This window comes from Thunnus maccoyii, chromosome 15 (assembly GCF_910596095.1).
Source record: "Thunnus maccoyii chromosome 15, fThuMac1.1, whole genome shotgun sequence".
Taxonomy (NCBI): domain Eukaryota; kingdom Metazoa; phylum Chordata; class Actinopteri; order Scombriformes; family Scombridae; genus Thunnus; species Thunnus maccoyii.
Genome location: NC_056547.1, coordinates 2850120 through 2865534, shown reverse-complemented (window position 1 = coordinate 2865534; position 15415 = coordinate 2850120). Strand labels below are relative to the sequence as shown.

General features: G+C 37.0%; 4 gene segments (V, D, J or C); 3 read left to right on the top strand and 1 right to left on the bottom strand.

The window, feature by feature from the left end:
• The first annotated feature begins 139 nt into the window (after positions 1 to 139).
• LOC121912436 lies at positions 140 to 648 on the top strand. The segment is given in 2 exon segments: positions 140 to 191; positions 326 to 648. Coding segments are annotated over 2 exon segments (375 nt in total).
• A 2132-nt stretch (positions 649 to 2780) lies between these two features.
• LOC121912424 lies at positions 2781 to 3265 on the top strand. The segment is given in 2 exon segments: positions 2781 to 2829; positions 2922 to 3265. Coding segments are annotated over 2 exon segments (393 nt in total).
• A 1465-nt stretch (positions 3266 to 4730) lies between these two features.
• On the top strand, positions 4731 to 5216 carry LOC121912425. The segment is given in 2 exon segments: positions 4731 to 4779; positions 4872 to 5216. Coding segments are annotated over 2 exon segments (393 nt in total).
• Positions 5217 to 13025: 7809 nt separating this feature from the next.
• Positions 13026 to 14441, bottom strand: LOC121913437. The segment is given in 3 exon segments: positions 13026 to 13351; positions 14231 to 14282; positions 14421 to 14441. Coding segments are annotated over 3 exon segments (399 nt in total).
• Positions 14442 to 15415: the final 974 nt, after the last annotated feature.

Here is a 15415-nt window from a genome sequence, read left to right as displayed (position 1 = left end):
CCATAGAGAGCCACTTTGCATCAGCAGCACCATGCTCCAGTGCTCTGGGAGAGTTTATAGTCCTGAGAGTTGAACACTGGATGACTGACAGCTGTCCTTCATCACAACAGAAGCCACAGAAATCCTCCTCATCAAAAACATGACTTTGATCTCCGTCCTCATCTGGACTATTCTCTGCTGCTGCTTCACAGGTAAAGTCCAGAGAATCAAACTCCTCTCCTCTATGAACATCTGTCCCTCTGAAATGAAGCCGACAAAACCATCAAAACCATCAAAACCATCAAAACCATGACACTGCTTTATGTTTTTGTCTCTGTATCCTCAGAGTCCAGAGGCCAGATCACAGTGACTCAGCCTGCAGCAGTGACATCTGCTCTGGGAGGATCCACAACCATCAGCTGTAGGACCAGTCAGGATGTTTATAATGGGAACTACTTAGCCTGGTACCAACAGAGAGATGGAGAAGCTCCTAAACTTCTCATTTACTTGGCTACCACTCGAGCATCAGGGATTCCAGATCGTTTTTCAGGCAGTGGATCAAAAACTGACTTCACTCTGACCATCAGTGGAGTTCAGGCTGAAGATTCAGGAGTTTATTACTGTCAGAGTAATCACTATATCAACAGTCAGGATGTGTTCACACAGTGAAAAAGCGTCGTACAAAAACCTCCCTCAGTCAGACTGAACAGAAACTGAACTGACTGCTGCAGCTGGAAGCTACTGCAGAGACTGATACAGTTCACTGAACACACACACACACACACACACACACACACACACACACACACACAGATGATTTATGATGTTCATAGTGTCTCTATCAGTTTTCCTCCTGAAGGTCAAACAGTCCACCTCCCACCTCAACAACCTCTTACTGAGTCAAACAAATATTTAGTCATTCAAGATTCATCTTGACTCCAAAATGTAAAATCTATCAAACAGAGACACTCTGTTCTTTCATGCTGCCCCATCATCACCTCAGCTGTTAAATCCTCTTCATCACATTATATTATGACACATCTCACACTCATCATCGTTCTCTGTATTAAAAAGTTGGATGAACTTCATAACTGACAAGATAGAATAATCATCTCATGATGTTCACTCATAAAAGTCAACTGTAAAAGCTTCCAAACTACCTCATGTCTTCTCTCATTTCAATCTAGTAAACTAAAGTACATAGTAAACTTGGCAGAATTTGCTCCAGATACTCTTCATCTATTAAAACTAAATGAAGTGCAAACTGCCCCGAGCTAGATTCTTTCATCCCCCCTCAAGATTTTTGGTACTACTTTATAATACAGCCTGCGTTTTACTGTGTAATTTCCCAGAATTTACAGTGTAACTTCCTTGTATGAATCCGTATATCTAAAATACTTCCCAGTTCTTACTGGTACTTAAATGTTGTTACAGTGGAAGAAAACAAAACAATGAGAAACAAGGGAGTAACAATTGGGGATTTAGAGTGTAACTTCCCAAAATTTACTGTATAACTTCCCAGAACTTACGGCAAGCAAAGTTTATTTATATAGCACCTTTCACAAATACCAGTTACAAAGTGCTTCACAGTCAAAGAAATAAAATAAAATAAAATAAAATCTGAATAAATAAAAAGCAAAGACACCAGATAAAATATTAAAGGAGAGCAGATAAAATGGACAAATTAAGATAAAATGGCACATAATACCCAAATGCCTGTCTGAACAAATGGGTTTTGGTGTAACTTCCTTGTATGAATCAGTACATATGTATATGGATGAGAGGAATAAAATCAAATGTTTTTGCCCTTTGCTCATGGTAGTTGTGACAATCATTTTTTATGCATGTATGTTTGGCAGGTAAGCTTCACCCACACTCCAGAGATTCATTATGCATTATGTCGTCTACTTCATTGTCTAAATTTGAATAGGAACAAGTCGAGAAATGGATCTATACTTTTGATAAATAGTTCCTAGCGGCCATGTTGGTCCAGCACTGCAGCAGCTCATAACAGGCAAACTTACAGTAATGTGATAATATACATATTATATCTTTAATTATACCATAATGAGGTAAAGAGATAGAGAGATAAGAAAGTAGTTACTACAGAATAAGTACTTGTATGGTCAGACCTTACATATACTGTTTATCATGTAGCAGCAGGTTTGTACTGTGACTTTCTGTGAGACCAAACTGAGCTCAGAGCAACACTGACGTGAATGAAGTCTGTCAGTGAATTAACCAGTGATTCCATTATGTTTGTATCTAAAGAATGTTGTGATATAAAATAATATATGATGATATCAGTGTGATCAGCAGCTTTAAAATGTGCAGATGAAGAAACCTGAGGGACAGTAATTGTAATAAGAGAGGTGTTTTAAAGGCAGGCTCTCTGGTTATGAAGTCAAGAAACTCATTAAAACCGTTATGTATTTGTAAAACACAGCTGGTTTATACAGAAACTCACTAAAGCAAAACCCCACAAATTTCCAAACTTAATAATTATGTTTCGTATATGATGTTAAATTTGTGGTAAAATGAAACTGACAGCCTTTACAGTTCTGGATAAGATAGTTGACATTTGAAGATGTGAATTAACTGACAGAAATCAGCATAAACATGAACACTGACGCATTTTGTTAAAACCTCAGTCAGAGTATTTCCATAGAGAGCCACTTTGCATCAGCAGCACCATGCTCCAGTGCTCTGGGAGAGTTTATAGTCCTGAGAGTTGAACACTGGATGACTGACAGCTGTCCTTCATCACAACAGAAGCCACAGAAATCCTCCTCATCAAAAACATGACTTTGATCTCCGTCCTCATCTGGACTCTCCTCTGCTTCACTCAGGGTGAGGAAAATCATTTTTCTGTCATGTGAAAATCATTTGGAGTGTAACTGAGTTTCACAATCTCATGTCCAGTGTTTCTTCTCTCTCCTCAGGGTCTGTTGGACAAAATGTTGTCTTGACTCAACCAGCAGCCAAATCACTGCAGCTTGGTCAAACTGTCTCTATTGACTGTAAAGCTAATAGACAAGTGTATCAGTACTCTGGACCAAAATACTATCTGTCCTGGTACCATCAGAAAACTGGAGAAGCTCCTAAACTTCTGATCTACTACACATCAGACAGATTTACAGGAATCTCCTCCAGATTCAGTGGAAGTGGAGCAGGGAATGGAGTTGACTTCACTCTGACCATCAGTGGAGTTCAGGCTGAAGATTTAGGAGTTTATTACTGTCAGAGTTATCACTATATCAACAGTCAGGCTGTGTTCACACAGTGAAAAAGCGTCGTACAAAAACCTCCCTCAGTCAGACTGAACAGAAACTGAACTGACTGCTGCAGCTGGAAGCTACTGCAGAGACTGATACAGTTCACTGAACACACACACACACACACACACACACACACACACACACACACACACACACACACACACACATATTAAATAGATTAAATAATTTGCACATTGTAGTTTTTAAGATAAATGAAAATATGTCAGAACACTTTCAGGAAAACAGTTTCTGGACAATGATTGTCTCGGGGGAAATCAATTAAGTTTTCCATCACAGCTTCTCTCCATCAATTCTTACCATATTATGATTTGATCCAATGTTTTAAAATGATAATCAACCCATTTAACGACCAATGAGGAGAGAGATTGGCTGGAGACTTTTGGTTAGAAATAACTTGGTCATGACCTTTGACCTCGGCCTCATACTGGATCACATCTATCTCAATTATATCCTGTTAACAGAAAATATGAAAACACAAATCAGCATCAGAAACTTTCATAATCACAGCTCCCACCACCAAAAAATATAAATCACACTAAACATTATCTTACAGTAAGAAACCAATCACAGTAAGAGGATCAGAGATATGAAAACATTTTTCATTTTTACATTGTTGAAATAAATTTTAATTCAACTTCATAATAGTTAACTATTAAGTAGAAATTTAAATACTAATTTTTGTTAACATTTTAAAAGTAGAAGTATTGTTCTTTAATCTTTTTTCTTCTCAAGCTGTTCACATTTCAGTTTGACAATAATGTGTAAAGACCAGTTTATTGAAGCTGGTCTGAGTTACATCATGATTAAAACAGAAGAGAATATAAGTGATATAAATCAACACAGATGATATTTGTATCTACTACAAACATTTAAACACATTAAAGCTTTCAATGTCAACATTATGTGTAATATTTGAGTACAAACTTACTTCCCAAATCCAGTCTGGTTCCTCCACCGAACGTGAACCACAGTGATACAAACTGACTGAGTCGTCGTACAAAAACCTCTCACTGTAGAGAGACACGGCTCACTCAAAAAAACAAGTCTCTGTTAGTAAAATTACAAGTAACATCACCTGAGTGACAGATATTTCCAGAATGTGTACATTTATTTCATGTTTTGAAGATAAATTGATCTTAATGTCTCGAGAAATACATATAAATAAACATGAGACATTCTGAAAGAAAATATGAGTAAAAGCTGAAACCATAAAAAATACATTCTGAACAATATTCTAATAAACTGATTGATCCATTGATTAAACAGCATCATCAGAGTAATCCAAGTCCCTGTTGGAGTCAGTCAGAGCATTTCCATAGAGAGCCACTTTGCATCAGCAGCACCATGCTCCAGTGCTCTGGGAGAGTTTATAGTCCTGAGAGTTGAACAGTGGATGACTGACAGCTGTCCTTCATCACAACAGAAGCCACAGAAATCCTCCTCATCAAAAACATGACTTTGATCTCCGTCCTCATCTGGACTCTCCTCTGCTTCACTCAGGGTGAGGAAAATCATTTTTCTGTCATGTGAAAATCATTTGGAGTGTAGCTGAGTTTCACCATCTCATGTCCAGTGTTTCTTCTCTCTCCTCAGGGTCTGTTGGACAAAATGTTGTCTTGACTCAACCAGCAGCCAAATCACTGCAGCTTGGTCAAACTGTCTCTATTGACTGTAAAGCTAATAGACAAGTTGCTCTCTGGACTGGTTCAAAATACTGGCTGTCCTGGTACCATCAGAAAACTGGAGAAACTCCTAAACTCCTGATCTATGCAACATCAGACAGAGTTACAGGAATCTCCTCCAGATTCAGTGGAAGTGGAGCAGGGAATGGAGTTGACTTCACTCTGACCATCAGTGGAGTTCAGGCTGAAGATTCAGGAGTTTATTACTGTCAGAGTTATCACTCTATCAACAGTCAGCTTGTGTTCACACAGTGAAAAAGCGTCGTACAAAAACCTCCCTCAGTCAGACTGAACAGAAACTGAACTGACTGCTGCAGCTGGAAGCTACTGCAGAGACTGATACAGTTCACTGAACACACATACACACACACACACACACACACACACACACACAACTTTTATATTAAACCATTAGACAATTGATTCATATGTCTGTAATAACAAATATGAATCTATCTCAGATAATAATCACAGTATTTTTCATGATTGGTCTCACAGTGGTACAAACACAGTAACAACTTTGTACTGATGACCTGATAGAAACTGAAGGAAACAAATTAGTTACATTGAAGTAAATGAAAAAAGAGGCAAAACAGGTATTTTGTTCCTTCATTAAAACATATGAAATGTGATATGAAGTTATACATTGAGAACATCAGATTCCTTAAAGCTTGAAATAATCTTCTGTATCAAGGTGTCTCCACAGCTCAGCAGGTGACTGACAGTTCTGTGTACACTCTACCTGTTACCTGTTCTAGCTGTGTTTACTTTCTCTCATATTCACTTTGTTATACAGAGCAGTAACAACGCTGCTGAAGAGAAAGTTTGGACTGGCAGTAGTGGATCTGTTAGATGAGGATAATATAATTGTTGCAGCATTAATGAAGAGAAAAAGATCCACTGGAAGAGCAGATATTCAGTGAGAACACTGAACATGTGGAAGCAGCTGCAGACTGATCAAAGCTCTCGTGGTGTCTACAGTTTGTGAATCGCAGCTACATGAAGATTATTGTTTGAAAAGTTGCAGATAACTTACATTATGATCCTCTGAGCTCCAACAGATGAAGCACAAACATCTGCTGGTGTAAATATAGACGCTCAGACAGAGAGGTGTAAAACAACCTTTATTATTCAGCAGCACATCAATACAGCATTACACCAGTCAATCCCACAATCTGTCTACAAGCTTCCTGTCATCGTCCTTCCTACATCCTTTGGAATCCACATTTCAATAAACTGAGATAAAATAGTCACAACTCCAGTATTTCCCTGATGTCAAAGATATCACAGATCAATATGAATGTTGGAATCATTTTTCCTGTCGTCTGTCTTGATAGATGTCTTCATGTCTGTCCTAGAATCAGTTTCTGATTTGCTTCACCAGCTCCATCCCACATTCAGACTGGCTCTCTTAAAAGTGTATTCAGGAGTAAGAGGGTTTATATCCTATACTTACTCAGGAATATATCAAATCATAGGGTGGGAATTGTTAGGAGTGAAACACAAATGGGAAGAAGACCTTGAGTGTAATTTTGAAGAAGCGGAATGGGAATCACTGTGTATTGGTACTCAGTATTTCTCTTTTAACAGTAGACATAAAATTATACAATACAGTCTCATTCATAGAATATACTACACCCCTGACAGGTTGCACAGAATAAAACCTCAGTATTCCGAGTTCTGCCCAAGATGTAAAACTGGAACAGGAACACTGATACATATGTTCTGGTCCTGCCCATGTCTAAATACATACTGGATCGCTATAGTTAATGGGCTAAGTGACATCATAGGAACAACCATCCCCACAGAACCAAGAATAATTCTATTGGGTGATACCTCCATGATAAAAGTCAATAAAAACAAACTCAAATTTATTAGAATTGCCCTCATCATAGCCAACAAATGTATAGCTATGCAATGGAAAGATGAACATCCACCTACATCTGCTAGATGGACTGATGAATTAGCATCGTGTCTAGCAAATGAAAAGATAATGTGTAACTTGAAGGTAAAGCCTGGAGAGTTTAAAAAGATTTGGGGAGGTTTTCTAACATTCAACATAAGTATTGAATCCAACTGTCATGTGTGAGTCAGTTTTTTTGTTTCCTCTTTTTTAATTTATATTTTATTTATTTGTTTATTGCTCTATCCCACTCTTTTAACTAAACTGATACACAAGAGCTGTTATCATTTCCCTCTCTGCAACTATACTGTTTTTTCGTTTCTTCTTAATAGTCTGAACTGTTGTAACTTATCCCTCTCTCTTTGTATAGGTACATATCCTGAAGTAATTAGGAGTTGGACCTGAAGGGGCAACCCAATCGCCAGAAGAAAACGTTGGCATTGAACGTTTCTGTAAACCACAGAAACGTTGAATATATATGTTACAACACGTGTAATACGCATCATATCAACATTTCTACAAACGTAGCATATTAACATTTCTACCCGTTGAATAATGATGTTTTATGGTGTGACAACACTGTGGTTAAGGTCTGGTTAGGTTTAGGCACAAAGACCACTTGGTTAGGGTTAGGGAAAGATCATGGTTTGGGTTAAAATAAAGATAAAAAATAAAATAAAAACAGCCGATGTGTCACTAAAAAAAAGCCGGTTTTCTCCCCAAAAAAACGGCTGCAAACGTCGTGACGTCTCGCTAAAAACACCTGCTTTTGTCGGTTGAAACTGGAAGTGGACATTGGTTTCGAGGTGGTCTTGAACCGTGTTCTCTGCTGATTTCCAACTTGCTGCCAAGGAATTTACTAACCATCCACCGACCCCTCCTCCTCCTAATAATAGGAAAGATCAGCTCATATAGATCACATGTAAACTATGTCACTTTAGAAATGTTGAAATGATACGTATTGTTGAAATGTTAATATGCTATGTATCACACATGTTGAAACGTAGATGTTCAACGTTTCTGTGGTTTGCAGAAACGTAGACTGCCAACGTTTTATTCTGGCGACCAGGCTGGAAGGGGTGGGTGGGAATGGGAGGGATGGAGGGAGGGTCGGGCTGATATGACTTCTATGTTATTATATTTTTGTACATCGTTGCATTATTCAGCTCAAGGTTTGTTAAGTTCAAAACCAATAATAATAATGTTGAGTGTGTTCAATAGATTTTAATGAGGAAAACTCTTACATTTATCTATAAACTGTTTATTTATCTATGTGGTGATTTTGAGGACTCACACGAATAATTTCACATTTTGTACTTTGGAAAAAACAAGATACACAACAGACAAAATGATGAACTGAAAACAATTTTTTTATAATAAGCCTCAAAATCACAGAATCCACATCAGTCTTTCTAACTGCTTGATGGAAATCAAATGAAGTTGTCTCCCTCCGATTGTCACTCCTTTAGACTGTCTCCATCAGATGTAAAACCAGTTCAATTGTTGGTAGCTACCTCAGTTGGTACCTTCAGAAATCTGGAGAAGCTCCTAAACTCCTGATTTATTATGCTACAGACCTTCAGCCTGGAGTTTCAGATCGTTTTAGTGGAAGTGGATACGGCACTGACTTCACTCTGACCATCAGTGGAGTTCAGGCTGAATATTCAGGAGTTTATTACTGTCAGAGTTATAAATCTATCAACAGTCAGGATGTGTTCACACAGTGAAAAAGCGTCGTACAAAAACCTCCCTCAGTCAGACTGAACAGAAACTGAACTGACTGCTGCAGCTGGAAGCTACTGCAGAGACTGATACAGTTCACTGAACACACACACACACACACACACACACACACACACACACACACACACACACCAGTAGGTCTTTAACAAGTATATGCAGATCGTTCACTATCTTCCACCATAAATGTAAATATATATCAATACAAATATAATTACAAATGTTTATTAGACATGGAGGACTTGTTTCTCTTCTCCTCTTTAGATTTTTTTGGACTCCTGGTTTCTTCCGTTAGGAAATGCATCAGCATCTCCAACACGTTCTCACTCCCAACTCGTCACATATGGAAGCTTGGTCAGGACCCCCTAGCGTCACTTTTTAACACACTGGGTACCCCTTTAGCATCATTTTTCAATGTGCAGTATCACAGCAGTCACTGTTAAAAAATAATTATATTTTATGGTGTGACAACACGGTGGTTAAAGGCTGGTGAGGTTTAAGGCACAAAAACCACTTGGTTAGGGTTAGGGAAAGGTCATGGTTTGAGTTAAAATAAAAAATAAAATAAAAACGGCAAGGAACCATGCTCTGTGCTGTTTTCCAACTTTCTGCCAACAACGTTACAACCCCTCCACCTCCTAATAAGAAAGTCAGCTCATATAGATGTCATGTCAAGTACGTCACTTCAGAAATGTTGATATGAAACGTATTGTTGAAATGTTAATATGCTCCGTATTACAAGTGTTGAAATGTAGATATCCAACGTATCTGTGGTTTGCACAAACATACAATGCCAACGTTTTATTCTGGTGACCAGGCTGAAATTTGTCACCTTATATAGACGTCATCGGTCTCATGGCGTCTATTTCAGACATTGTGGGAGTTCAACAGAAGTCTATCGGACTACCCTGCACGTTGAAAAATGACGCTAAAGGGGTACCCAGTGCGTTAAAATGTGACAGTACAGGGTCCTGACCAAGCTTCAATATGTGACGAGTTGGGAGTGAGAACGGGCTGGCATCTTAGGCATCATTTCATTCACACCATTAAAAAGATCAGCTTGTATGCTGATGACATCCGACCAAACATCACAAAATCCTAATTTTTCCTTCTTTCAGTTACTAATCAGATCAGAAGTTATAAGAAGTGTTCTAACTATTCTCACTACTATTTTTAAATTTGCTTTAGATCTTTTTTTTCTTGTTTTATTTTACACAAACATAAAACACATATTCAATACACACACAAACAAAAACAACAGACATACCACATATATACATATATATACACATATACAAACATACATATATGTACATACATGTCAAGCACAATATATGGTTGTGGTTCAAAAACATTCACTTATACAGCAATTTATATTAAATACATCATTTTATAGAAGGAACTAAATAAAAAAGAGATAAAGTTAATTTATGATAACAAAGAATAATCATAGTTCTGTATCCCAAGTTTTTGATATTGTCAAGATCTCCCGTTTATTTATGTCCGAGCTTTTTACTCTGCCTTTAATAATAAAATATTATTATTTAATAATGATCTTTTCCTGCAAATATTAACATTTTAAATGTAATATGAAGGAACTCAAAACCAGCTTTTTTTTAGAGAATCAAATATATAAAGCTTGCCAAGCAGCACAATAATATTCAATAATATATTTTTATCATCTTGATAACCCCAAATAATATTGAGAGGGGATAAAGGTAAAAGGATTGCTTGTTCAGATAACCACTTTGCCACCTGCTGCCAAAAGGATGAAACCACTGGACAATACCAAAATAAATGTATAATATCCTCCTCCTCATCACCACAAAATCTACAGATATTATCCTCAGTCATTCTCCATATCTTAAGCATTTTTCTTGTTGGTAACATCTTATATATTTTTTTAAACTGAAAGGCCCATAAATAAGTAGAGCAAGATGAGGATTAAATACATCCAAAAATGTTTAACCAAGGAAGAGGAGTATCAAACACATCATTCCAATATGTTTGAAAATAATATGGATGAGAAGTTATATTCTCAAAGGACATAAAGAAATGATAAATATCTTAAATAAATGTGTATTCAATAGAATACACATTTAAGAAATCAAACACATTTATTGAAGAAACTGTAAAACTCTGGATTTGGGGCCTTTCACATCACTAGTTGCACATTCTGCACTTGAGAAAAACAAAATATCAACCATGTTTAAAAAAAACTGAAAACAATTCTGTGAAATTAGCCTCAAAATTTTTCCTTTACACATTTCACATCAGTCTTTCTAACTGCTTAATGAAATTCTCTCCCTCAGATTTTCACTCCTTTATATTATGGATGATGTAAATGTTGAGTTCTCCCAGCAGTGAGGAGGAAACAGCATGATATGTTGAGGACAGCTACAGTTCACTGACTCTGTGTGTTTGCATATCTGTCCTGCCTCTCTGCTCCCAGCCGTTAAGAGGCCAGTGTTGATCAGTGGCTGTCCAGACCTTTCAGAGCCACTGACACACCGGCAGCACAATGATGATGTCACTGACTCTACTGCTGGCCACCCTGGGGCTCCTTGTTCAGGGTGAGACTCTCTTGTGAAAACTTTGCTTCAGGATGCAACCAGGTTCACCACAATGATGTTCTGCTGTGATGGAGAAACACTGAAACAAGCAGCATTTACCTTCTTCCATCTATTCTCCATGTTAAAGAAATGATACTCTTCTGTTTTCATGTTGATCATCTTTCTCCAAGCTGGATTTGTCTCAATAACCCTTCTCCTCTTTTTCATGTTTTCCAGGTTCATCAGGACAAATCACTGTGACTCAGTCTCCTGGATCTCAGTCTGTTGTTCCAGGACAGACTGTCTCCATCAGATGTAAAACCAGTTCAAATGCTTATAGCTACCTTCACTGGTACCTTCAGAAACCTGGAGAAGCTCCTAAACTCCTGATTTATTATGCCTCAACTCTTCAGCCTGGAGTTTCAGATCGTTTTAGTGGAAGTGGATCAAACACTGACTTCACTCTGACCATCAGTGGAGTTCAGGCTGAAGATTCAGGAGTTTATTACTGTCAGCAGGGTTGGGAGAGACCGTTCACACAGTGATACAACGTCGTACAAAAACCTCCCTCAGCTGAAGAGGAACTGATCTGACTCAACAGCTGCACTCAAACAAAAACAACAGAGGTTTTAATAATTTAATTTGAACATTTTAACACTAAATATTCTGTGTTTAACAACAAAAAAGAGAGTTATTTTAGATGCTTTCATTAATACAGAATATGAAACATTTGGCTGAACATCAAATCTAACCTCTGTTGAAGTATGATTTCAATTCTTTAATAAGTTTAATCTACTGACTACAACACATGAACACTAAAACTATTATTATTTATTTATTTCATCTCTTACCATTTTTCATTAATACTCAAACATACATTAATTTAGAAATAAATAACAAAATGTTATCATGATAATATTTATTATCATTTGTGTTGTAAAATTACTAATCATGTCATGTGACATATATTTGTCATTTTGCATATTTTCATTCCAGCAGCAAGTATTTATAATATAAACCGAAAAAACATTTAATTGATTATGTAATTAATTAAAACTTGAATTCTTTCCCTTTTTCATCTCTTTCATTTGTCTTTGTGTTTCAGCTCTTCAGTAGAAGCAGTTTGTAAAAATGTCCAGGGTTAAAATGTCAGATCACACTCATTTTATATCTCTTTATGCTGATGATATTTTGATTTTTATTTCAGAATTAGAACATATTTCTGAGGCTTTTGTGAATTTGTTTAAAAGATTATGTATATGCTTTTAATACATCTGAAAAAATAAAAAATATTAGACTCTTTGCACTGACACACTTCAGTAACATAAGATGATTGGAGGATTTTTCATTAAAAATACTCAATTACTAATTATAATAGACAAATCTGAAGTGACTGCAGCAAAGCATTTTCTACAATTATTATGACTTTACTGTAAACTATGAAAAGAAATTATAGACTTACTACCACCATGACTGTGTAGCATTAATCACATAATATCTAAGAGTGTTGTTTGAGTGTAAATACTTTCCTAATATACAGTATATGAATCAATACATTATGTGATCTTACGTTTTCTTTCTGAAGTCTTTATAGAGCAGTTGAAACATTTATAACTCCGTTTTTATCAGGATTTATCATCATTACTGTTACCATTAAGAGAAAATAATTAAGACACTTTTATAATAATAAAGATGAAAACAAGTGATTTGATGAACAGATCTTTATTGTCTGGAAATACTGAAATTATATTGAAACATTACAACAAGAAAGTAAATATTGTTACTGAAACATGTGAAATAAAAGAGAGAGATAGTTGCAGAGATCAGAGTGAGAGCAGTAGCAGAGTAAAAGCAGTAGCAGTGAGTCAGGTCAGGACTGGGAACACTGGTCTCTCCTCAGTGTCTCTGAGACTGGAGTCTGGGAGCCCTGGGTGGCCTCACAGGTCACAGAGACCACCTTCCTCCACTGGTCTGCAGGGAGCCTCAGGGTGCTGCTCCAGCTGTAGCGGCCGTCCTTCTGCAGCACCCCGGGGCTCCTGCTCTGCTCCAAGCTGCTGCTGCTGCTGCCGTCCACCTTCCAGGCCAGACTCCAGTCTGAGGGGAAGCCATCGTTGGCCAGACACATGAGCGTGGCCTTCCCCTGCTGCAGCTCCTCGCTGGAGGGGGGCAGCACCGTCAGGGTGGGACGGACATCACCTAGGAGACACCAATCACATTAGAGGACAGGGACCACACATCTGTCAATCAAACACCAGACACTTGGACACCTTTACTGTGTGAGAGTGGATTTTCCCCTTTAAGGAGTTTCTGTCAGATGTTTTTTCTGCTCCACCAGTCACTCACTCACACATTGTTTCACTTCCCTTTAAGAAACCTCTCATGCAGATCAGCACAGAAAGAGTCCTCATATGACTTTTAACTGCATTTTATGTTACAGTATTTACTGAAAATAAAGATATGAAGTTTGTAAATATATCTTAGACATCCTTGATTTAATTTTACAATTTATACCAACAACTTTACTGACAAAACTATCAAAAGAGCAACAGTTAATCAGATTCAGTGTTAAAGGACATTATGAGAAAAAACGAACAGACATCCGTAATATACACAACATGTTGAGACATATTAAATAAACAAATATGTTTAAGAACAAAGAAATATTTCAAACTGAAGTTAAAAGACAATTTCTGTCATTTTAAATGATGAGAGATGTGCAGCATTTTTTTTTTCTATCATCACCCACACTGTTCAGAATAAATTTAACTCAACATTCACTCAAAATGGAGACTTAAAGATTAAAATTTAAAAACATGTTTAAAAGTAGGATTGTTGTTCTTTAATCTTTCTGCTGTTCACATTTAACAAACTAACTGGAACATGTAAAGAAAAGTTCAGTAAAGCTGCTTTGAGTTCAACTTCAAGGTTAAAGAGGAGAAATGAACAATAAAATTGAGACTTCAAAGTGTTTTAGATCAGCTCAGTAGAAAAACTTATATCTACTACAAATGTTCAGACACAGAAATTATAAACTTAACTGATGATTCGATATTTAATATTTGAGCAGAAACTTACTTCCAACATCCAGTCTGGTTCCTCCACCAAAAGTCCACCACAGTGATACAAACTGACTGAGTCGTTGTACAAAAACCTCTCACTGTAGAGAGACACGGCTCTCTGACTTTGTCACATTAAACTAAAACTACAAGTCCTCAAATTTCAGCCTTAATCTAAAACATTACATGATTTCTACTGTGGACCAAACCCTTAGAATATATTGATTCATCATTTAAATTTCAAACACAAATGTCTTATTTTTGTTGCTGGTGGACAACTGTTGGTCAAAAATTAGATTTGAAGATGTAAAATCAGAAATTTCAATGTCTAGAGAAAACATATGTGCAAAAAACTAAATATCACTCAGGATTTAATAAAATATTTTAAAAGTTTAACTTACTTCCAACATCCAGTCTGGTTCCTCCACCAAAAGTCCACCACAGTGATACAAACTGACTGAGTCGTCGTACAAAAACCTCTCACTGTAGAGAGACACGGCTCTCTGACTTTGAACACAACAAACTCTACAAAAACAGTCTCTGTCTGTGAAACACAGCTGGATGATATGAAAATATATAACAGTAGGCCAAAAAATTATATTCTTATTGTAAAATTAATAATTTTTGTTCATGTTTACTGTATTTTAAATTATGTCTTGAATTAAAACTGAGTGTTGTAGATGTAAAATGAATCAAAACAGACATTTCTGAAGACAATCTGTTCACAGAACATAAATGAAACACAGAAAATGATCAGTGACACATAGTTAATCAATACTCTGGTAAATTGATTGATCCATTGATGAAACAGCATCATCAGAGTAATCCAAGTCCCTGTTGGAGTCAGTCAGAGCATTTCCATAGAGAGCCACTTTGCATCAGCAGCACCATGCTCCAGTGCTCTGGGAGAGTTTATAGTCCTGAGAGTTGAACACTGGATGACTGACAGCTGTCCTTCATCACAACAGAAGCCACAGAAATCCTCCTCATCAAAAACATGACTTTGATCTCCGTCCTCATCTGGACTCTCCTCTGCTTCACTCAGGGTGAGGAAAATCATTTTTCTGTCATGTGAAAATCATTTGGAGTGTAGCTGAGTTTCACCATCTCATGTCCAGTGTTTCTTCTCTCTCCTCAGGGTCTGTTGGACAAAATGTTGTCTTGACTCAGCCAGCAGCCAAATCACGGCAGATTGGTCAAACTG